Source organism: Grus americana, chromosome 8 (assembly GCF_028858705.1).
Source record: "Grus americana isolate bGruAme1 chromosome 8, bGruAme1.mat, whole genome shotgun sequence".
Classification (NCBI taxonomy): domain Eukaryota; kingdom Metazoa; phylum Chordata; class Aves; order Gruiformes; family Gruidae; genus Grus; species Grus americana.
The window spans coordinates 3,945,683-3,967,597 of record NC_072859.1 but is presented as its reverse complement, the minus strand read 5'-3'; the positions used below and the strand labels follow the sequence as shown (position 1 = coordinate 3,967,597).

The following is a 21,915-nucleotide window of genomic DNA, read 5'->3' as shown; positions in this document are numbered from 1 at the left end:
AAAAAAAATAAACAGGTATTTTACTTACCATATAATTGCTATACGCATGATCAAACATTTCTAGCACTTGGTTTCTAAAAAAAAAAAAATAAATAAAAGAAAAAGCGTTAGTGGTCTGCCTCGCAATGGCCTTTAACACATCACATCATCTTAGAACAGCAAGATGTGTCACACTTTATTATCTGTGTATCAGTAACAGGTTCTCTACTAACATACTCCACCCAAGTAAATGAAATATAGCATAATAATTGTTCCTAATTCAGCTACTTTCCTTCACTGTAGAAAGGAAAGACTATTTCTTCACCTAACACAAAAGTAAGTATGTGGGGATCTCTTCCATCCCCCTGTGCTTCCCCTTAAATAGCCGTAGATGTCACCAACACATTAAAGCTAGAGATGGAACACATCCCATGCTCAGCAAATAATCGGAAAATAGAATTATGTTCTGCTTGTAATCACCAATACCAAAACCAACCGACACAGCATAAATTCCAGCCTGTGGTTCAGAAAAGGACCGTAAGTTATAAGGTACACCTCTTCCTTGCATTAGAGGTCTTGGCAAGCAAATACTAAAGAAATCCCTTGTAGATACATTTATTTTACATGTTTGAAAAGCAGCTGAGGTGAGAAATGCTACTATATAAAAAAGCAGTGGGTTTTTTGAGAGACAGCACTACTGCCAATCGTTCCTAACTGTTTTACCGAGGAGCCCTGTAATAGGCAAGAGAGCATGCTAATTTCTAAGCTATCATCAACGTAATTCACAATCTCTGCCGATAAGACGGAACATAAAAGAGACAAGAACACTACAATTATATTCTAAATATATGATTTACTTCAATGACTTGGAAATTCAAGAAGTAGTTTTAACTCATCAAATGCATTAAGTCATCAAAAGATGAGAGCGTGATGCTTTTTTTCAGGTACTTCATAGACTACATCCAGCTTGCAGTTCTGGGATCCGTTGCAGCAGACAGAACCCCAGGGTTTGGCACACAAGTGCCATGTCCAGGTGAACTAAGCATGCAATGCTCTTCAGTGACGTAGCATACAGAAAGCTTCTTAAAACTTTTATTTCTCTACACGCAACTTGCATTTACAGGGCATTTTCTGAAATAAATTCTGTGACTGATACGACCTTGTCATTACGCAAATACACAGGTTACCTGTCGTTATTCAGAAAGGATGAGGCTCGGTGCCCCCAAATACAAACCACTACTTGCATATGCCTGGGGCATCAGATGATGCAGTGAGTGCAAGTTATGAATGCAAAAAATTTAAAACCAATTGGTGAATGAAATTTAAACTCCTGTAGTCACATGAATAAAATATACAAAACATTTTACACACAAAGAACTCTGAGAACCCAAGATGGAAAACCTAAGTGACTGTAAACATCATCAGAGTTAAATATCAACTTATATCTAACTATTAATAACCATGAGAGCATCCAGAGTGTTTCTCCAGCAGAATTTTCACATCATTATTCTGTGCAACTGACCAGTAGATGGGAAGAGAACAATGATGAAACTGCCCCAGTAATATAATAAGATCATGATACGCTTGATTACATTATTTGCCTAAAAAAAAAAAATCCTACTCCATGCAGTGCAATACATTACCACCTATACTGTAGTCTTCATCCACTAAAAACTCTACAAAAAGAGAATCAGCTTCTTACATGTACCTGCATGAGGGACCAAAGCAGTTTACCTTATAGACAGGAACTAGGCAAGAACACATGTAAACATTTACCTTTTTTATGACACCCAAGCACTCCAGAGGCAGAGCCATAATTAGACCAACTGACTATAGATTTACCTTTGATCACTTTTACCCATAATTACACACAACCACTGGCTGCAATCTTCAAGACTGCCCCTTCCTTCCCCCCCTCCCCGAAGACCCTACGAGATGCGAAGCATCTCGTAGGGTCTTCGGGGAGGGGGGGAAGGGGCAGGGGGGGCGAAGGGGCAGGAAAAACGTCCCCGGAGCACCGCCGGGCGAGGGGCACACCCGCACCCGCCAAGCCCAACCGAAGCCCCGGAGGTAGGGAGGTTCCCCCATCCCCAGCACTCCGAGGGGACGCCGGTGCACCTCAAAGCCACCTCACCCCCACTTCCTTCCCTTCCGGCCCGGCTTGACGGCGCTCACCCCAACCGACGCTTCTCCTCCTTGCTCATGGCCCCGGCGCCTGGGGCGGCCGCCAGCACTGAGGAGGCGGAGAGCAGGCCAAGGGCCAGGAGCTTCCACGGCCTCCTCCAGCGGGGCCCCCGGTCGCCGCCGCCGCCGCCCCCCTGGCAGCTCGCAGCTCCGCTCATGGCCGCGGCCGCCTGCCCGCTGCCGCTAGGCCCGGCTCCGGCCCATCCCGCCCGCTGCCCGCCCCTCACGGCGCGGCGGCCGCGGCTCCCAGCACCGACGCGCAGGCGGAAGGGACCGGCCCTCCGCTTTCCTGTGGCGTAGCCAAGGAAACCGCCTCGCTCCGACACTTCCGGATCCCCTCGCAACGCGCCGTCCCGCCGGGCCAATAGGAACAAGGGCAGGAGCGCCGCGAGGCAGGAGGGTGCGTGGGGCCACGTGACGGCAGTGGCACGCCAGGCGAGAGGGCGACGTGGACAAAAGGAGGGGCGGGGGGGGAGCGAGAGCTGCGCGCATGCGCGAAACCGTAGGACTACAACTCCCGCCATGCACCAGGGCACCCGGCTAGCGCTCCGCTGCCGCGGGTGGGCGGGGGCCCGCCGGGATCTGTAGTTCGCGCTCCCTGAGGCGAGAGGCGAGGGGCGAGGGCCAGCTCCGGGGGACGGCTTCAGCCGGGCGGCAAGCAGCGAGGCGAGCCCGAAAAGGCAGCCGTCGGTCGGGGAGAGCGCAAGGCAAGCGTTTCCTTCACTCGCTCTCCAGCAGCCGCCCGAACTGCGTTTTTTTCATGCGAAACCCCCAAATTATATTATCACACACACACAAAACCAATCTCCCAGCGATGGAAGGGAAGAGCTTCTTTTATTTTCACGACAAGCGTTTTTACAAAGTTATAAGCAAGATACAATGTGTTTCATATCCTGTCCTTTAAAACGGGCAACCCCACGAAATAAACCAGCGTAACATCCCCCGGCCCGCTCCCCTCAAAGCACCGCGGTGCTCCTAGCTCTCAGTCCTCCGGGAGGGGTGAAAGGTGGTTTATTATTGTTCTTAGTTTACAAGAGAAATAATTCATTCCAGGTAAGTGTAGGAAATTCCAAGAAAGCGACAAAAATTACCGACTCCGTGGATTCTTACTATTTTTCATGAGTGGTCCAACGTAACCTTGCAGATTGCTGACTTCCAAACTGCTGTCACCTCTACCTGACTCTGATTAAAGAGAAGAAAAATGCTACTCTCTATCCATTTGCAAACATGTGAATGTACAGAAAACCTCCACAAAGGCAAAAAATAAGTCCCCTAGCCATGAGGAACTTCAATGAAACTGCAGAACAAGGTGATGTACAGGCTAAATCTTCCCCGTTCTTTCCCATCCTACTTGTGAAAAACAAATCTGCTGAGCATATTTGTATTCAACAACTCAATTCTTTAATATTACAGGAAAATTTTACCCAGATTTAAGCCTGTCATAGAAATAATTCAAAAGTTACTATGATGGAAATGTTTATGCTAAATACTTTCTTTATAGATATATCTAATTCATGTTAGCCATAAACAGCTTTTGTAGGAGACTGCAGCCTTTTTCACAGAGTCGCTGTCTTGTAGTCCTCTTTTGTACAAAACACTATTAAAAAACAGTCATGTCCCCTAATTTTGGCTAAAAGACTGCTGCTGCTTAACTTGTAAATGTAAAGCACGTTATAAATTTGAAGTCACTTAATGTTAAGTACCAACTAGAAATAGCTAATGATTTCCAAAAACCGAGTAGCTGACAGCGAAATAACTAATGATTTGTAAAAAATTTGGCTGACAGTGGTTTGTGTCTTTACAAATTAGCATTTTTGCATGAAATATAAGGAGGAAACGAGTCAAAGTACTTTTGCAAGGAAAACATCTGTGACCTTAACGTTTCCATACCACAGTATGGCTTCCGGCATAAATAGGAGTTGCATTTATTTTACAACAGTGACATTGCAGTTGGTCCAGTTACTCAACGACGTTCCTTACTTATGCAGTAATATTTGCCTGTTCCTCTAGTGTCAATTCTGTTAGTATTATAGCATATTTTGATAGCATTAAATAACAGACTTTGCACAGTTTGTTGAAGTTAACTGCCAAAAAGTATTATGCTCTCAGGGCTTTGTTATTTCTTCCCATGTCTTTATGGGCGTAAATCCTGCAGTCCTTACTGTATTTATTATTAATCTTTGCTGTCCTGTACTGATTATATTTATTCAGAAACAGTCTGAAACACCAGGCCAAATTTTTACGGTGCCTTGAACTGACCTCTAAAGTGAGGTCTTGAGCTCTAAAGCCCAATTTATTAAAATACTCTTTTCATTTGCAAGCTTTTCTGTGCACAGTCGGTAAATTGTGCATGCAAATAATGCATATAAGCAACTTTGTGCATAGATCATGATTTGATATGGACGATAATACGCCAGCTATGAAAGCAATAGGTCTCATTTTAATAACTGCTTTTGAAGTGTGATTCTGCCCTCCAAAACCTAAGCACATGTGAATAACCTTTGGCTGCTTTTTGTTTCACTTAACATCTGTATTAGAAATTATATGCAATGATTATGATATTTCACAATTATTGCAATTTATTTACATAATTTCTGCACCTAAAAGGCCTACAGAACTGGGTAACTCAGTAAGAATGGGAATGGCAGGACTCTTAATATTCTGTATTAGATAGCCATAAGTGAATATATTTTATGGTGGGAAGTAAAACAGAAAGATGCTGCCTAATGGTTATAGTTATTGTAAACATTCTCATCTTTCCCTTCCATAAAATAAAATAAAATAGCCATAAAGTGCTCTGGAAGGCTAAATAACCCAGAAGTGCAGAGTGGGACTGAGAAACCTGCTCCCATATTTTTCCCATTTTAAATACAGCAATAAGAGAAAAAAAAAAATCAGAACACTTGCTTGTCTTTAATATCCATCAAAACTTTGAAATAATTAAATGATCAGTTTGCAGAGTTTGCATAGAGTGTGGCTTTTGAGCAACCTACTAAATTAACTATTTGGTTCTGTTTAACTACTAAGAGTTTTATGTATTTCATGTATACTGCATGCAAATACTAAAAGCATCCTCGAATAGCAATGTATGTACCAACCACCTTAGAATCATAGCAGTACTTGTCAAATCCATGTATTGAAAAATCATGAGCTACTCCCCTGCTAAAATACCTAAGAACAGTTAAGTTGTTAAAATAACTTTATAGTTGGGGGTAAGTTGCTTTTGAAGCATTCGGTGGTCACATTTTCAGACTTTTTCTATAACCATAAAAGGTAGCAAATTTTAAGTGAAAGGTGAGGTTCCCCAGCAGTAACCTAGGTTTAAACAGTGAGGGCTTTAACCAAAAAGAAACCTACCACCGATCACACAGGATGGGATCCGTGCTAAAACTGCAAGAGCTGCTAATACCTCAACAAAGCCCATTTCCTCTAGCCCCGACCCAATGAAGTATTCACAATTAAACAGGGGTTACTGGAGTAAATAATGCCTGCAAGGCTGGGCTGAAAAACGCTTCTTACTCTTCAGAGTTTTGCTGTGCATAACTATCTTCTCTATTTTCTTCTGTGAACGTATCTTTTACTTCTGTGCTTTTTATTTCCGTGTGTGAAGGTGATTCATCTTCTGGCTTCCCTTCACCCTCACCAGCCTCTGTATCTGCTGTGACCTCTCCGGCACTAACCTCGCCCTGCTCTGGCACCAAAGAAACCGGCACATCTAGCAGTCCTGTTCTTGGGTTTTCTGCATCCAAAATGGGCACTTGCCTTGTGTCTGCATTTTCAGCATGACTATGAAAAAAGCTCTCAGTCCCTACCTCCACTGGGACGGCATGGCTTTTCCCAGCTCCTCCTTCCTCCCCATCTAATCGTTTGCCTTCGGACACATTTTCAGTGTGTTCCTCCGGCTGCAATGTATCAGTGCCGCAGCTTCCAACACCTGCGTACCAAACGCTTTGCTTGATCTCCCCCTCTGCCTCCTGAGGCATATCTGAGCTTTCCACCAGCCATTCTGCTTGTGCCACATTGCGGGCCCCCTCTGACACGTTCACTAAATTCATACCATCTGTCCCCAAACTATATGAAGATGGTCTGTCCTCCTTGAACTCCGTGCATTCTGCTGCGTCTTTATTCGTCATCGTCTGGGTCACTTGTATTTCTGCTGCAGCCATTTTGCTCATCTCATCGTTCCCTTTATTGTGCTCCTGCAACTTTAATCTCTCACCTTCACAAATCTCCTTTATGTTCTCAGCTGGAGTATCTGCTGGTATCTCAACTGTTACCATCAGCAAACTCCTTATCTCGTTCACATCGTCAGGGCATTTACAACTCTTTTCTTCTGACTTGCTTTCTTTTTCAGGATTATCCTCATCCCCTCCCTTCCCTGTGTTTTCATCCTGGGAAATAACCCTTGTCTCAGTACTTGCTCCTTGGTCACTGCTTTCTTTTTTACTATCATCTTCAAACCCTGTTCCTACTGCATTTTCACTCTGAGATAATTCTTTTTCTACCTTGATTTTCTTTTCAGCATTCCCTAAAATCTCTGCTTCTGCTACATTATCATGTGGGGAGGTCAGCTTTATCTCAGCAACTTCTTCCTGTCCTTTGCTTTCTTTTTCAGTGCCACTGACGAATGCAGCATCCATTGCTGTTTGACTCTCAGAAGCTACCTTTTCCTCCACCGTTCCTTCAGGTACCTTAAGTTCTTTTTTAGGGCTGGCTTCAAAATCTTTCACTGCAGTTTCAGTCCCAAGAGCTACTTTTTCCTCCACAGCTTCTTGTTGTGTCTTAAGCTCTTTCTCAGTGTTCACTACATACTCTGCTTTCATCGTGTCTTCATGCTCCAAAGCGCTTTTTTCCTTTGCAACTTCTAGTTTTGTAAGAGTAGCTGGAAGGGACTCTTGTCTTTCGCCAATGTCTGTAACCACTTCTTCACTTTTGCTTGCCTGATCACCAGCCGTATTAACAGAAGTGACCGCCTCTTTGTCTGATGACTTTCTATCATCAGCGTCCTTCTCCCAAGAAATTTTTTCCGTCACAATGAGTGTTTCGTCACTTTGAGTTTCAGTGTCTGACATCTCAGCTCGGGCGGTGGAAGGCTTCTTCGCAGGAGTGGTTTGTGCTGATCCTGAAGGCGTCTTCAAGTCCGTTAAGCTGGACACGCTTTCACAGGGCAAATTCAAGTTATCTTCAAAGAGGTTGTGCTTCTTCATAATGGCAGCTTCTTTTATCACTAAATCAAACAGAAAGATCAAACTGTTTTGGAAAGACTGGCAGAGGTACATCAAAGAAGGTACAGTGTTTTCCTGAGTTTCTAATGTTGTACATTTTGATATTACAAACAACAGTTAATTTTCATTTTCAACTTGCTTTTAGTTTACATTTCTTTTTTTGGGGGTGGGGATTTTATCTGTTTTGAATAATGGAACTTCAATATTGACCTAAGCATTGCTGTAATGGAAAACTACCAGAGGACTCGCAACGCACAAAGGTCATGTTTCAATGCACAAGTATTTACGCTGAATATATTAATAAAAGTGTGCACATTAATTATTATACTGATACATTAATTATTACACTGATATTTTTGAACAGGAGTGCCAAAGAGAAGCTATTAAAACTTACTGTGCAATACAGATGCTTGTCTTTTATCTAGGGTATAGACAGACAGATCCAGAGAGATACAAGTATTTTATATATCTATATATGCCATCAAGAATAGTTTCATCTTCTGACACGAAAGCAGAGAGATCTGCAGGGCGTGCTGCACTGCCATCAGTGATGTACTGGAAACCGCATCCAGCAGTACATTTATTTTGTGGAAATTCATTTTTGCTGCCATTAGGTATCACCAAATCTTTGCAAATAAGAGCATCATGTCACTCCTTGGCCCAGGGAATCAAGATAAAATGAAGTTGGCATAATTACATTTTGTTAGAAATAAATAGGCTTGTGCCAGGCTATCACTTTGAGTTTCCCAGGTTTAGTAAAGTTGCCCCACAATTCAGATTTTAGGACTTGCGACACATCTTTAGTGAGCTGAATCCAAACGCTGTAGCGTCATAACCACCAGTCTTCAGAAAAGTGGGACCTGGGTCTGAAACAGCCAGGTTAGGACTCCAGGAAGCTCTGAAGGAAGAGCTCACTGGCCAACGGCCAAAATGTAATTACTGTCACCTCAAAAATGTTCTCACCTTTCAGGGTTTCTTCAAGCAGTGTCTGATATAAAATCTCTTCATACACATTCTCTACTTGGATCACGCTAGTGTAATCAGCAAAAATGAACTGCTCGTATTTCTGCAGCTCCTGTGCAGACAGAGAAGAAAGGAACAGATATATAAAAATGAGAGATTCTGAGAGTCCTGCTTTAACAGAGCACCTTGGAGGTGCCATCTAGCAGGTCTTGCAATGCTCCTTCCGGGCTCTTGAGGGAAACTTTGAACTGTGACTAAATGAATGATGTACATTCACAATTTATTATGCATTTATGAAACAGTGTTCTTGCACTGCAACTACATTTAAAAGCACTATAGATCATTGCCATCTGCACTATAATAAACAGTTCTGAAATAAATAGCTGGTGAGGAAATGCCTCACTCACTGTTTGTCCAAGGAGGCAAATCCACGGTGAGCATGGGAGATACAAGGTTTGGTTTTGGTTTTATAATAGGTATGTAACATTTTTTGCTTACTGATTTATATGCAATAGACTGTCTAGACAATAATTGAGTCATTATCACGAGGCAGCTGCTTCGTGGTCTATAAAAAGTAAATTAAGTGACCTCTGCCCACTTCTAGACAAGGTGCCTACAGACAAACATCTTGAAGTAGAAGGTGAAGACTTGACTGGGCATGTCACCTGTGCCACACATTTGCTTCTAGAGCTGGCTGCTCCTTTCTGCAGAGGCACAAACCAAAATGCTTGTAGGAAATTAAACGGAAAGGGCTCGTGGGAAGTTCGCACCATGACTACTTCCTCTGTCCTGTATGACAGAGACATAATGTGGGACTCGCCCTCTCTATACATATTTAAGGTGATGAAATCCTTGCCCCTGTGTGTAGACACCATGTCTTGGAGGCACTGTTGACACTCTACAAAGAGACTATTCTTTTTGGGATAGTAAAGAAAGTAGAATGACATACAGAAGAGAGTGATTTTAAATGTATTTTTGAAAGTTGTAAGTTCTAACAATCCATACTCAAAGACTCGCAAGCATAACTTGGCAAAACATTTGGTTTTAAACTTGGTTTTGAAACTGAAACAAGCTGGAGAGGATCAGCAAGAGCACCACACCGTGGGCGAGAGCTTACAGCCTCTGGGAACTGATGAACATCAAGGGGAACACAAGGGCAGAGAGGCCGGGATGGCTTGGGCCACTCATCTCTCAGCAGGTGCAGTGCAAAGGCAAGAGGATATATATGCATGGGCTTCAAGGAGGGTGAAGACTATTTCTTTTCGGCCAAGCTGAACAGCATTCCAACTGGCCCCTGATGTAGCCGCACTGATAACATCTCCACAAAACTCTGGTAGCCGCATTTGCTGAGTACTAACCTGCCTGTATGATTAAGGGCAACAGAGATTGTCTCTGTATGTTTGTTTCCTGATTGCTGATGCAATTACTTCCATTTAAAATCACAGAAAGCAAGCGCATGGCCTGTCTGCTTGCTGCTCCTGCTGCCCAAGCAGGCATTTGGCTTTGAAGGAGGTCGTCAGCAGAGGCTGTCTGTGGTCACGGCTGTGCCTCGGGGTGCTGCTGAAGAGGAAAGTGCCCTCCCCACAAATGGCATTTCAGCGTGCAGCAGGGCTGCTGAACACACGGACAAGCTCAAAACCTGCAATCACAGCTGTCAAGAGGAGTCCAGTTTGAGGGGACTTCAGATCTCTAGGGAAGAAATGAAATGGGGATGGGGAAAGGTCTGCAACTATCTTTGAGAAAGCAAACTGTATACACAGTTTCCCTGTTTCCTGAAATCTTCTTTATGCTCCATGTCTACCCAATCCATGAACTGGCAAATGAAAGCGTCATTTGGCCGAGCAGGCAGCCAATCTGCATGACTCCCTGTGAGAAAACAGCTTTACAGAGTTGAGGATTCACTGCCAAGGTGTTAATCCTTCCCTGCCTTTCATTATTTTTTTTTATTTTTTTTTTTTTATCACAGAAACCTACTGGTTTGCACATTGAAGCCAGCGTCTTTTGCATTGTGGGCAAAGTAATCTGTACCAGTGCTTCTTGAAATATCTTCTTCCGGATAGTGCTGCTGTCATAATCATATTGCTGTCAAAACAGACAAAAAGAGAAACAAGCCCAAACGTGTTTGGAGTTATTAATCACTCAGAGGAAGAACTGGTTCTTGTTAACCCGTAACTGGTGACGGGTGAATCCCAAAGGCTGCCACATCACGGGCGCACTCAAGGGTTTGATTTCCTATGCAGGTTATTCCAGCTTTTACAAAAATCCTCTAAAATCTGGTTTTCTGGATTCTTTTTCCCTTCATTTTTTTCCCACCTAGGCTAGAAACAGCCCCCTGATTGCTGTCTCCAGGTATTTCAGCACTGCCTCTTCAGAGGGTAACAAATTGCAGGGGCAGGCTAATTATAAAGCTAATATGAAATTATTTACCCAGATCCACATCATCAGCTTCAGCTGATTTAATTGCAGTTAAAAGGGCTACACACATAAACACTTTTACAACTGTCTGCCCAGAACTACATTTTACCTCCCCAAATGAGCAGCTTTGTTGAATGGTAGGAAATAACTTCTTTCAAATATTGCGATAAATTCACATAAAATATATTCTCCATTTCCAAAAAGGCAGAACCCAATGTCTTCCTGTGCAAATGCTGCATCATTACACTTACCTTCAGTACTCTCAGCTTGACTTTTTCAATGGTTGTTGCAACTTTCGCTGAGTCTGCCTGGCGACTTGGAGAGAACAACTGCTCAAAAGTATAAACTGCATTTTCCATCAGCTAAAAAAATAATAATTAAAAAATCTGTTAAAGACCAGTAACGTAAAGAAGCATGATAAATGTAACCGTTAACTTAAATTGTATTTTTGAGAAGGTGAAACAGAGAAAGAATAACAGGCCTAAAATCAATAAATATTTCAGGTACTTTAAATGATTGTGGAAGGAGAAGAAAAGCCTTCTTTAGTTTAGATTGCAACAGTTTTGGAAGGGGAAACCAAAAAGAAGATTACCTAATGCAAGAGAATAAGAAAATGAAACTACCTCAACTTCTATCTTGAGTTTACAGGCAGGTCAATACTAGGAAGTCTGCTAATGTAACTAAACAGTTATATCAGCAAACTTACTCGGAGTAGATTCATTTCTATTGTCCAAAAATTTTCTGCTGTATTTCAGTCCTCTCAAGGCTAACATGCACAGAAATGTTGCAACAAATAAAGAAAAGTAAGGCTTGGTATCGTTATTATGCTCTTATAGCTTTCTTGTATAGATTTAATCTCATGTCACCATCCAAACTGATGGCGACAAAGGCTAAAAGTAGAATTGCTCACCTGTATATAAAGGCCATAGACAAAACTCATTATCCCTAATAAGAATTGACTCCTATCAGATTCTAATGGTCTTACTCATTAATACTGCAGATATTTTTTTAAAAAGTAATTAATCAGTAGCTTTCCTTATCTTACAAATAATTATCAGCAAAAATCACACAGAGTGCAATAACTTCTCACAGAATTATGTTAGACTGGCATTTGCCGTATTTTCAGGTTATCCAGAGATTCATTAAAAATATTAAACCCCCTACTCCGAAAAGGTATTTCAGAAAAAAACCAGTTCTGCAAGCAGTTATTATGTCTACTTAATGAGGTTTTGTCTTTTTTAGCTAAGTATTTCCATTCAAATTTTATTATATTCTCCTTGAGGAGGCATAGGGACATCCACAGGGAACCTGACCACATGGCCGGGTCTTCCTTTACATCACATGGGACCATCCCAGCCGATATATGTAGACAGCCAAATCCTATAGAGGACTTCTTGTAGTTTGTAAAGGAATATGTACATACTTAGGGATAAGACACGCTTTTAATTCCTCCTTGGCTGGTAATATTTTCATGAACGAAAATACGCAGTGACAAATGTTGAAGGCCGATTTTTATAACTGACTTTGCGGATAATGTAGGATTGGACAATACAGACTGTATTTATAAATGGAAATGGAGACGATGGAGGTTTACTCAACGCGTGCACGCATCAGAAGGCTGCACAGCGAAGGCTCATGTGCTGCAAGACCTTGGATACAAGAACGAGACAGGATCTGCGTAGAGTTAAGTCTGAGGCTAATTAAAAGATGAACTACTCACTTCTTATTTCCATTTTTATTTGAAGCAAATCATAAATTGGCGTAGTTCTGGTGAAGTCACTCAAGCTGCTTTATTTACGCCAGTTGAGCACTGTGCTCCCAAATTTCCTAAAACTGGCCACTAGAGGATGCCAAGCTCCCAAGCCAAGGCATCCTGCTCCTGCCTCCACCCGCGTTAAGCCAAATGCTTCTTTTACGTTAAGACCACATGAGCATAGACATGTCTGACCTCACTCGTTAATAAAATAAATGTCCATGGACACAAACTGAAACTGCTTACTATTTTTATGAGAAAAATACCAGCCTTTTAAAGAGAGAGAAGCAATAACAGCATTTTTAGATACCAGCCTTTTAAAGAGAGAGAAGCAATAACAGCACTTTTAGAACAACTTGTGCTTTGATTTATCTTATTTATTGTGAATTTTGACTCATATTCTGTTCAGAAAAAAAAACCCAAACAACAACCACTTGGTTTGTATGGGATATATTTTCTGTCTACTTCTTTGTCTTGACTCATGGTCTTCACTTACTGAAAGACATTTTATTTGGCAGCATTTTGGAATGGTCCCCCTGAAAGACCCAGACATGAAATCAGAATTTTATTTCTGAATAATTCTTTGGCTGCTGATCATGCTGTACTTGGAAGAGCTGCTTTTAGGAAAACCCTATCCCAGCACTGTGCTAGAGACTCGCTTTCCATATTCATAACTCTCACTCCACAGAACTGGACCAGCTCCATTTCACAAGATTACCAACTAGATTTAGTTGCTCAACTACGAATTAAAAATCACAGGATTCAACACAGAACTACAAGGCCAAATCTGCCTTGTGATCTGGCAATTGAAAGAAGTCTGCTGGCCAGCTCCTAGTAGGTTTCTGGCCAGGAATCCAGAAGAAATAAAAGCAAAGCAAAATTATAGCCTATACCAATACACACTAGAGGGGAAAAAAAGGTGGAGTTCCTCTTTCATCTGCAATCATGCAGTCACTTCAATCATTCCCATGAGAAGTGAAGTGGACTAAAGCACCTACATGCAGCTACATCCTGAGACATCATCTGTGTCCAAGTAATTGCCAGTTTCTAACATTAATTGCCTTACTTTATATTCATGAGATAATAAACTACCAAGGATGAGACATTCCATTTTGGTAAAATATATTTAAGATCTTTCTTGAAAAATCAACCCTTGAGAATAGAAATCAGGTAGATTTTAGCCACCTCACCGGTACAAGCACAACTTTCTCAGGTGCTGAGACAATGAGAAGTCAGAATGTCAAGGTTCAGGCGAAGAGATGATCCATCCAAAATTTTTGTGCCTTGCTGAAAGACTCATATGCATGCAACCTCACAAATATAAACATGAAACAGCTTCTAGCTGTGATTTTCTTAGGTTTTGTTACTTGTACTTTGACTGAGATATATTCTGGGACTCTTGCGCAGCTTTTTATCAAGATTACTTTGAAGCAGATTAGAAGGACAAACATAACCTGTTCTCGCAGGGGGGAAAAACTGGATCTTACAGTACCTCTTGCATGAAGTTCTGTGTCCTCTGAATCACAAAATCAATGTGATAGACCTTGAAGCGACTCTTGAGGTCTTGAAGGAGCTCCTGGAGGAGGTTCACTTTCAGATAGCAGGGCTCCATTTTCACAGAGTTGAATGGTAGGTTCATCAGCTGATCCACATTCTGCATTCCAGTGGAGGAAGAACAGGTTTCGAGAGAAAGCAAACAGAGATGAATTTTTAATAGAGAATGTAACAGTGGCCCTAAAAAAAATTCTGATATCTACACTTTAGCAGCACAAATACCGTGAGACTATCTAAATGACAAAACATTTTTGTCTTACCTCCTTTAGCTTTGTGATGTCATTTGTCTTCTGGAAGTCCTGGATGATTTCATTAACTTCTTTATCAAAAAGTGAGCGGACTTCAGTGAATCCAGAACTCACCGGACCCATGAGCTCCTCCAATATGGATGCGAGAAATGGCTGGATATTTTCTGTGCAGCACTTCTGGGCAGGCTCAGAAACAGTGGCTGGAGTGCCAGACAATACAATGGTTGTGTTTAGGCTACTAAGAGATATAGTGAAAAAAGTAATATCTGATCTACTTTACAATGAATTAAATGACTCCATATTTTCCCCTGGAGTCACACCTCCGTGAAGATGATGAGGGTGATGAAAGGAGAGTTTATAGTTTTATGAGTGACAATGAACCATCTTTTCCCATGCCCCACCTAACCGAACGCCAGCAGCTTCGGGGCAGTGCGAGAGCAGAGGGAAGGGCAGCTGTCAGTACTGATACATACTGGGAGGTTTGCACCGAGCGTGGCCACCCTGACTATAAGGAGTTACCCAAACTTGGTAGTCTACAGTTCACCGAAAGCATCCTCATCTGGTATATGAGAACATCAACAGAACATCCCAACTTTTGTCAAAACAGCTCCTAAATTATCAGCTACTTATTTATTTGCTAGGTTAAGCAACATCAGCTATGTTTTGCCTGCTTTTTATGCTCATTTTTATATTCATAGCAAAATTATAATTACTTCACATTAGTTTAAAACCACCTAAGAAGTCCTTTGCATTACGTATTCTTTGGTAGCCTACGAATTTGTCATATAACCAGAACCTGATTTTGTGGCACATTCCTAGACATCAGGTCAAACCCACTACATTTTTAATTATGCTCATGTGACCTGTAGCTTCATTACATTCAGTCCAAGTGAAAATGAAAGCTGAATGAGCAACTCTAATCAGGATACTCAAAACTGTCAGCTCTAGCTCCAACTTGAGAAGACCTGGTGTTTTCACAGACACAGCAGCCACAGGTATCGGTTCCCATCAAAGGCAGAAGAGGCTGAAAGCATTTGTTTTCTGAAAATTACTGTCTCTGGTTGGATTCTTCAAAACACATGAGGATTTCAAAACAATGGCACCTGGTAATTTGAGCAACACAATGGGAAACGTTAAAAAAAATGCTCCAAAACACAGCTGTTCCTCCACTAACCTTTGATTTTTCCAGCTAAGAAGTTCTTGGAGTTCAGAATCTGATCCATGTCTGAGCGAATGGTTCCTTCAAGAGTTTTTGCAAAATCTCTGCATTCGTCTTTCAAGGTACTCAATCCTTCTGACACCTGCTGCTGGACTAAGCCGTAAGTTTCCTCTACGATCTAAACCCAAATTACATTAAGAATTATAGATCAGGATCAGCACACACAGACAACTGCTATGAGAAACAACTACTCTGCAAAGATCAGTACTTACACCAAACCAGGCCCGCTTCCTATCGTTCCTCTTTCCTTTCATTTTGGGCAGGATCATTGTCTGAAGGTTAGGTAGGAGTTCCTCCATCACAAGGTTGCTCAAGATCTATATGGTCAGAAGATGAAAATGACATGTTCACACACTGTTCTTCATCTGAAAACTGAGCAGTCTCATCACGGAATGATATGCGAACACAAGCAACCCCAAATATACAATGTCTTGCCGTCCCAGGTCACCAGGAGGATTGTATTTAAAATATTAGGTGTGCCTGAGGGAAGCTCCATGCATTTTATCTGAAGCATTTTTCACTGAAAGACTTAGAGGGACCATGCAACAATTGACAACAGATGAACTAACATGCTGAACTAAGATTCTCGTTAAATTGAATGAATTTCTCGTATGAAATTTCCATGTGAAAATCAATGGACCTAAAATGATTGATATCAACTGAGCAACCAGATCAAAAACATTTGAAAAGCTGGTTTACTGACTGCTGCTTCCCCAAACTGACTTTGTTTTGGGACACCCACACCCTCCCAGAGGAGGTATCATCAAGAAGAAATAGTTTTAGAGAGTCATCAGGCAAAGGATGCTTCTAACAGGAAGATAACTGGCCAGAAAAAGAAATCTATGACTGTACCAATGTGGATCTCTAGCACTTTTTTGGATAAACACCAACTTCACAATTCAAACAAGAAAAGGAGATCCCAGGAAAAACAGGATATAGGAAATGGAACCCACAAATGTGGGTAATCTGTTAATCAAATAATTCTATTGTATTTTATTATATTTTTTCAAGAATGTTTAACATTATCCAAAAGATTCATTAGCTCCAGGTAAATCCTGAGGCAAAAGGGATAAAATATATAGCTGTTGGAGTTTGTGAAAAACTTTTCAAGCAACTTCTTTTGTCACTAAAAGACAACTATACTGGTTGAAAATCAGTAAAACTTTCACACTGTAGAATTCATGCATGTTAAAGTCTCCTCCCAACACCTCCAGATTCTTGAACAAAAACCATAAGAAATATATAACCTAAGAAGATATTCTGCGACAAAGGTGCACCACAGAAGAAAGGCAAGGGGAAGAAAAGTGTCAAAGGGACTTCTACACATCAAGCGTTTGTGATGGAATGTAGGAAAACTGAGGAAAAGGTATCACTGCCCCATTTTTTGATGATTTCTGTGACTATATTATCAGTCTATCATTGCTGTATTTTCCTAAATTGACACCAAGCACTTTTCTCCCTCAAGAACGTTTTCACTTTGAAACAAGGTTCAGTGGTTGTAGAAGAGATGTATCACCCTCTCTGATCCCAGCATCTAACTGGCAATTCGGTCTTGCAGATGGTTCCAATTAGAAAGAAAAGCCATCGGACTGGGAAAACAGATGATACCAATTTGGGGGAGTGGTCAATACGTTGGCAAGCAAGGCTGCTATTGAGAGGGACCTAGATGGACTGAAGAAATGGGTGGACAAAAACCTCATGAGGTTCAGCAAAAGCAAATGCATAGTCCAACATCTGGGATGGAACAATCACGTGTACCAGTATAGGCTAGTGACAACTGGCTGGAAAGCAATTTTGCAGAAAAGGACTTGGGGTGGACAAGAAATTCAACGTGGGTCTGCAGGGTGCCCTTGCAGCAAAGGGCAACGGCAGGTCAAGGGAGGAGAACGTTCCCCTCTATTCAGCACTTGTCAGACCACATCCGGAGCAGTGTCCAGTTTGGGGCTCCCTGGTACAAGACAGAGTGAGTCCAGCAGAGGCCACCATGATGATCAGGGGATTGAGCACATGACATGTGAGGAGAGGCGGAGGGAACTGAGTTTGCTCAGCCTTAAGAAGATAAGGCTCAGGGGAGACCTTATTGGTGTCTACAACTACATAATGGAGGATGTTGGGCAAACAAAGCCAGATGTTTCTTGGAAATGCACAGGGAAGAAAGAAGGTGATGGTTAAAGAAGCAACAAGGGAAACAGCAATCAGGTACTACGAAATATTTTTCACCATGAGGGCAGTCATGGGAACAAGTCATGCACTCTCCAACCTTGGGTATCTTCAGAACTCAACTGCACAAAGCCCCTAAAGTTGGTTCTGCTCTTAGTGGGGGACTGGGCCAGAGAACCTCCAGAAGATCCCCTTTTAACTAAACTGTTCTCTGATTCTGTGGTTCTCTTGATAGCATCACCCAACCTTGTACAGAAGCAGCATCAAAGTCTGGCTTCTTCAATACAGAAAGAATGAAACGGTGTGAGACAGATTCCTGGTTTCATTCACTGGCATCCATTTCAGAAGTCTTCTCCAGAATTACCCACTCTGTCAGGCTTTGTACCTCCTCTGCCTAGATTTGAACTACCACTTCTTCCTTGCCAATCCCACTCAGATGCACCAAACTGGCAATAAATACACAGAGTTACAGGCATATATCTGATTTGGAGAATCTAGGCTTTCCTCTACATTTTTTTGTTTATGGACATTGTGTCTCTGGCCTGAGAAAGCTGCAAGAGGTCTCTCCTGTGCTTTCCTCTTATTGTTGGCCAGGGAGGCAACCTATGCAAGCAGAGGGAAGCAGCTCATCACGAGACCTGCCTATTTCTATTTCTTTGTGATCTTAGGCCTCTGAACACATTTCCTACAGAGGCACCTATCAGTGCTGGGGATATACGCTGGATTCTTGAATTTCTCTACTTAAAGTGTCTCGATTTTGAACTAAAGAGCTCAGTCCTGTATTTGGTTCAGTCATTACTCGTCCACATGATTCAGAAGAGGGAGTGACATCTTTTATTTCTCGACATGTTCGTTTTCTGTTCGTAGATCTTGCCCAGGTATGTTTGTGCTGGCCCACAGTTACAGATGCACAGCTGCCAGTTTATGACAACAGAAGCGATACTATCGTGCACGTGCTATACAGAACGGCACATAACCCTTTCCTCAAGGCTTTATCTATCCCAACTGCACAGCACAGATGAGGTTGCCCACAGCCTCTTGAAAGCTTTGAAGTGCAGTGGATATCCTGCAAATCACAGACAGACATCGGAATCCTATAAAAAAGCAGACAAAACGTACCTTAAGGTTCTGCACATTTCTTGTTTACTCTGGGTAAAGGATCACTAGCTTCCTCAACAGTTTCAGTAAAGCCTCACCAAGTACGTAGTCCTCCTTCCTCTCCAATGGCCCTTGAACAGAGCTTTTGCTAAGAGGTGTGTATTTGAACCCAGCTCTTTTCCTTGCTTCAACAACAGCCCAGCACGGTCCTCATTCAAGGATCACTGCCCTGATGCGCCCGGCTGAGCCGACGCAGAGTGCAAAACCACCGCTCAGCTTTACATTTTCATCATGCCAGTGCTTCTTCATTTGTGTCAGTGCTTCCTGATATTCAACCTCAGGTATTACAGCTGCCTGAGCAGGTTTTAGGCATGCACCAACACCACGATAGGGAAATGGCAGGAATTTAGACAGCAAAAGTAAGCAAGAAGGGTTCTGACTGTGTGCCACATAGTGTAAAACAGGGTACCTCCTGGGTGTAAGACAGCCCCTACAGAAATACAACACGCTATACCCTATTTATTAATACAGCTATAATATGCAACACCCTATTATTGTTGTTTCCTAAATATTTCTTACAGATTATGCCACAGCACCACTCCAATTCAGCTATGCTGCCTCAAATATCTGTCAAAACCAATGGACTATTTCAGGTCCTAAACTAATGAGTTACTTAAAAATATCTCACGAATAACCCAAACTGGAGCACCACAGACCAAATACTAAACGTGACAAGGGATCAAACATATTCTGAAGAATCTGAGCTGTCTCAAAACATTTTTAGGAATGCTGGATAGGCTTTATATTTCTGTACTGAAAGGTGCACTGTAGGGGTTTGGGGTTTTTTAATCCCTTCTTCAGCTGTCCTTAATTTACCAATACATTATTTCTACATTCATGTAGCACTGATCAATGGAGTTATGCTAGTACAACATTGGTGTGTTGTAGTGTTCTCACTACAAGGCTGTGCTGTCGCTTACAACAAGTGTTGTCAAAAATTTCCCGGGTTTAACCATGTATTTCAGCACTTACCTACAGAAACACCATCTACAATTGAATTCATCCTTTGTTAGTAACACAGCATTAAAAACGAGAAGAACAAAAAACAAAACTAGGAAAAGGAACTTTTACAGTACAAAAAAAAAATATTAGTGGGTCTTGAGCTGAGTGACTGGGTACTCACTAATATTACGTCCGTGTTGCGGTACCTAGGCAGAACTGCGTGAGCTAATGCTGCGGAGACTCTGTCATTATAAATGAATGTCAAGGAATATGTTTATTGGCATTCTGCAGAGATTTTTACAGCAACAAATTGCAGCTTGCTTGTTCCAAACCATTCACTTAGCTTGGATATTTGCCTAAAATAATTATTGTATTATTTGGTCAAAGCAGGCATGAGAACACACTATACTTACAGAATGAATTATTACTAAGAAGATAATAGCATAACTAGTCTGGATGTCTTCTGATTACGGTTCTCTTGAGGTATATGGGTTATGAGTAAGTAGCTGGCAAGCAACAGGAAAAAATAAAACATAAAATGAAACTAGCACTAGAATAGCTCCATAACTTGAGGGAGGAGGGGAAAAGAGAAAACCCCTCGCTCCCTCCGCTGGAAGGATGGAACTCCTTACATTAAGGAATTTATTGTCAGATGTTGGCAGGAAACTTCAATCCTTGACATGATGGCACCGGGAAAGGCACTGTTTATAGATTTTTCTCCAGTTTCCACATTTTTCAGCATTTCTCCTAAAAGAATAATGTGGTTTCTTAAAACAAAACCCTGGATCGTGAACTCTCCAGCAGGCTTTTTTCCATTTTCCCAAAGGGAAGCCAGATTTCATCAAGGAAAACACCCAGCAGCTGGTACTGAAGTAAATATTTGCTGCCGAGTGCTCAGCGCTTTGGAAACAATATATAAATCAGGGCCCAAATAGGGTCTCAATTGCACTAAAATACATCAGGAGTGATGCCAGAGGGATCGGTGGAGTCGCTTCAGCTCCATCCTGTGCTGCAAAGCTGTTCACTCAGGTGCCCAAACATGGACCCAGACCCCAAGCTGAGCACCTCGTTTCTGAAAAACTGAAGTACAGAAAAATTTGGCCTTTAAGTGTGACTGTTGTACTATGCAAGGCTGTTTCAGAAGTCTGGCACAAGAAGTAGGTCTACTAGTTTATTCGCTCAGGAGTAAAAGCTTCATTCCCAAAGAACAGGGAAAAGCAAAATGAAGAGATTCCTCAAAATTTACGTTTAGCTGCTGTTCTGTTCTTCAGAAAGCCTGATCTACGGTGACATCTGCAGGTGTTAGAGGACAAGCAAGGGGAAATTTGTGTTTAGTAACAAAGGTAATAACAGCAACACAAGAAAAAAGTATCTCTTGTCTGTCATGAATAGGTAGAACTAGCCGTTGTGAAAAGGTAGAAAAGAGCAGAGCCCAATGCAGGTGACAGCAAATACCTGCTGCAGGCAAACCGTGTGTTCCGAGTTTGGTGCGTGTCGCTTCTGATTTACCAAAACTATAAACAGCAGCTAACGTGGCAGTGAGATGGTAGCAAGCGCCTTGTTGTAGACACAGTACTTACTCACCAATTGACCCCGTGGCATAAAATTAGATGTATCAGCCTTTTGTGGAAATGTGGCTGTCCCTACATTCCGGCACAACACAACCGCTTTAGTTCACAGCACGCCTTCTTTCACTTTTTAGTAAAAACCTCAAATTGGGGTTTGTTAAAAAAAGAAATGTCCCTTACACATCAGTAAGAAGTAGCTTGAAATCTTGGGTATTTCTACCTACCAGATTTTCTTTTTGAAAATGCCATTTTTTCCCAAGCGGCTTCACTATCCTCAGAGCAAGCTGCCATATCCAAAGCAAAAAAAAAAATAATTCAGGAAGATAGGGTTTTTTACCTCTTTTTCATTGCCAGTTATCATTTCCCATGTCCCATAGTGGCCTTTCTCCTGCCGGAAGAACTGAATGGCTTCTAAGAACGCCTCAACTTCATATGTGGTCTGCTTGAGAAAATCTAAAAAAACCAAGAAGTAACACAAAAGAGTTACCCATAAATAACCTTTAAAAAGACAACCATCCTTTTTTGATGCATTTTCCTGTTCCATGTG

The 21,915-nt window shown here is 41.8% G+C and overlaps 2 protein-coding genes across 2 annotated transcripts in view; both read right to left on the bottom strand.

Annotated features, from left to right (window-relative positions):
• Positions 1 to 2,442, bottom strand: part of EDEM3 (ER degradation enhancing alpha-mannosidase like protein 3) — a 29,338-nt gene extending 26,896 nt beyond the window's left edge. The window contains exons 1-2 of the mRNA XM_054833371.1: positions 2,155 to 2,442; positions 29 to 74 (exon numbers count right to left, since the gene is read on the bottom strand). Of these exons, the coding sequence (XP_054689346.1) occupies positions 29 to 74; positions 2,155 to 2,321 (213 nt within the window). The 5' untranslated portion in view covers positions 2,322 to 2,442. The remainder of the gene's footprint in view (positions 1 to 28; positions 75 to 2,154) is intronic.
• A 527-nt stretch (positions 2,443 to 2,969) lies between these two features.
• The window catches only part of NIBAN1 (niban apoptosis regulator 1), a 69,427-nt gene continuing 50,481 nt past the window's right edge, over positions 2,970 to 21,915 (bottom strand). The window contains exons 6-14 of the mRNA XM_054833723.1: positions 21,706 to 21,821; positions 15,753 to 15,857; positions 15,496 to 15,658; positions 14,334 to 14,521; positions 14,012 to 14,173; positions 11,018 to 11,128; positions 10,326 to 10,433; positions 8,352 to 8,463; positions 2,970 to 7,390 (exon numbers count right to left, since the gene is read on the bottom strand). Of these exons, the coding sequence (XP_054689698.1) occupies positions 5,679 to 7,390; positions 8,352 to 8,463; positions 10,326 to 10,433; positions 11,018 to 11,128; positions 14,012 to 14,173; positions 14,334 to 14,521; positions 15,496 to 15,658; positions 15,753 to 15,857; positions 21,706 to 21,821 (2,777 nt within the window). The 3' untranslated portion in view covers positions 2,970 to 5,678. The remainder of the gene's footprint in view (positions 7,391 to 8,351; positions 8,464 to 10,325; positions 10,434 to 11,017; positions 11,129 to 14,011; positions 14,174 to 14,333; positions 14,522 to 15,495; positions 15,659 to 15,752; positions 15,858 to 21,705; positions 21,822 to 21,915) is intronic.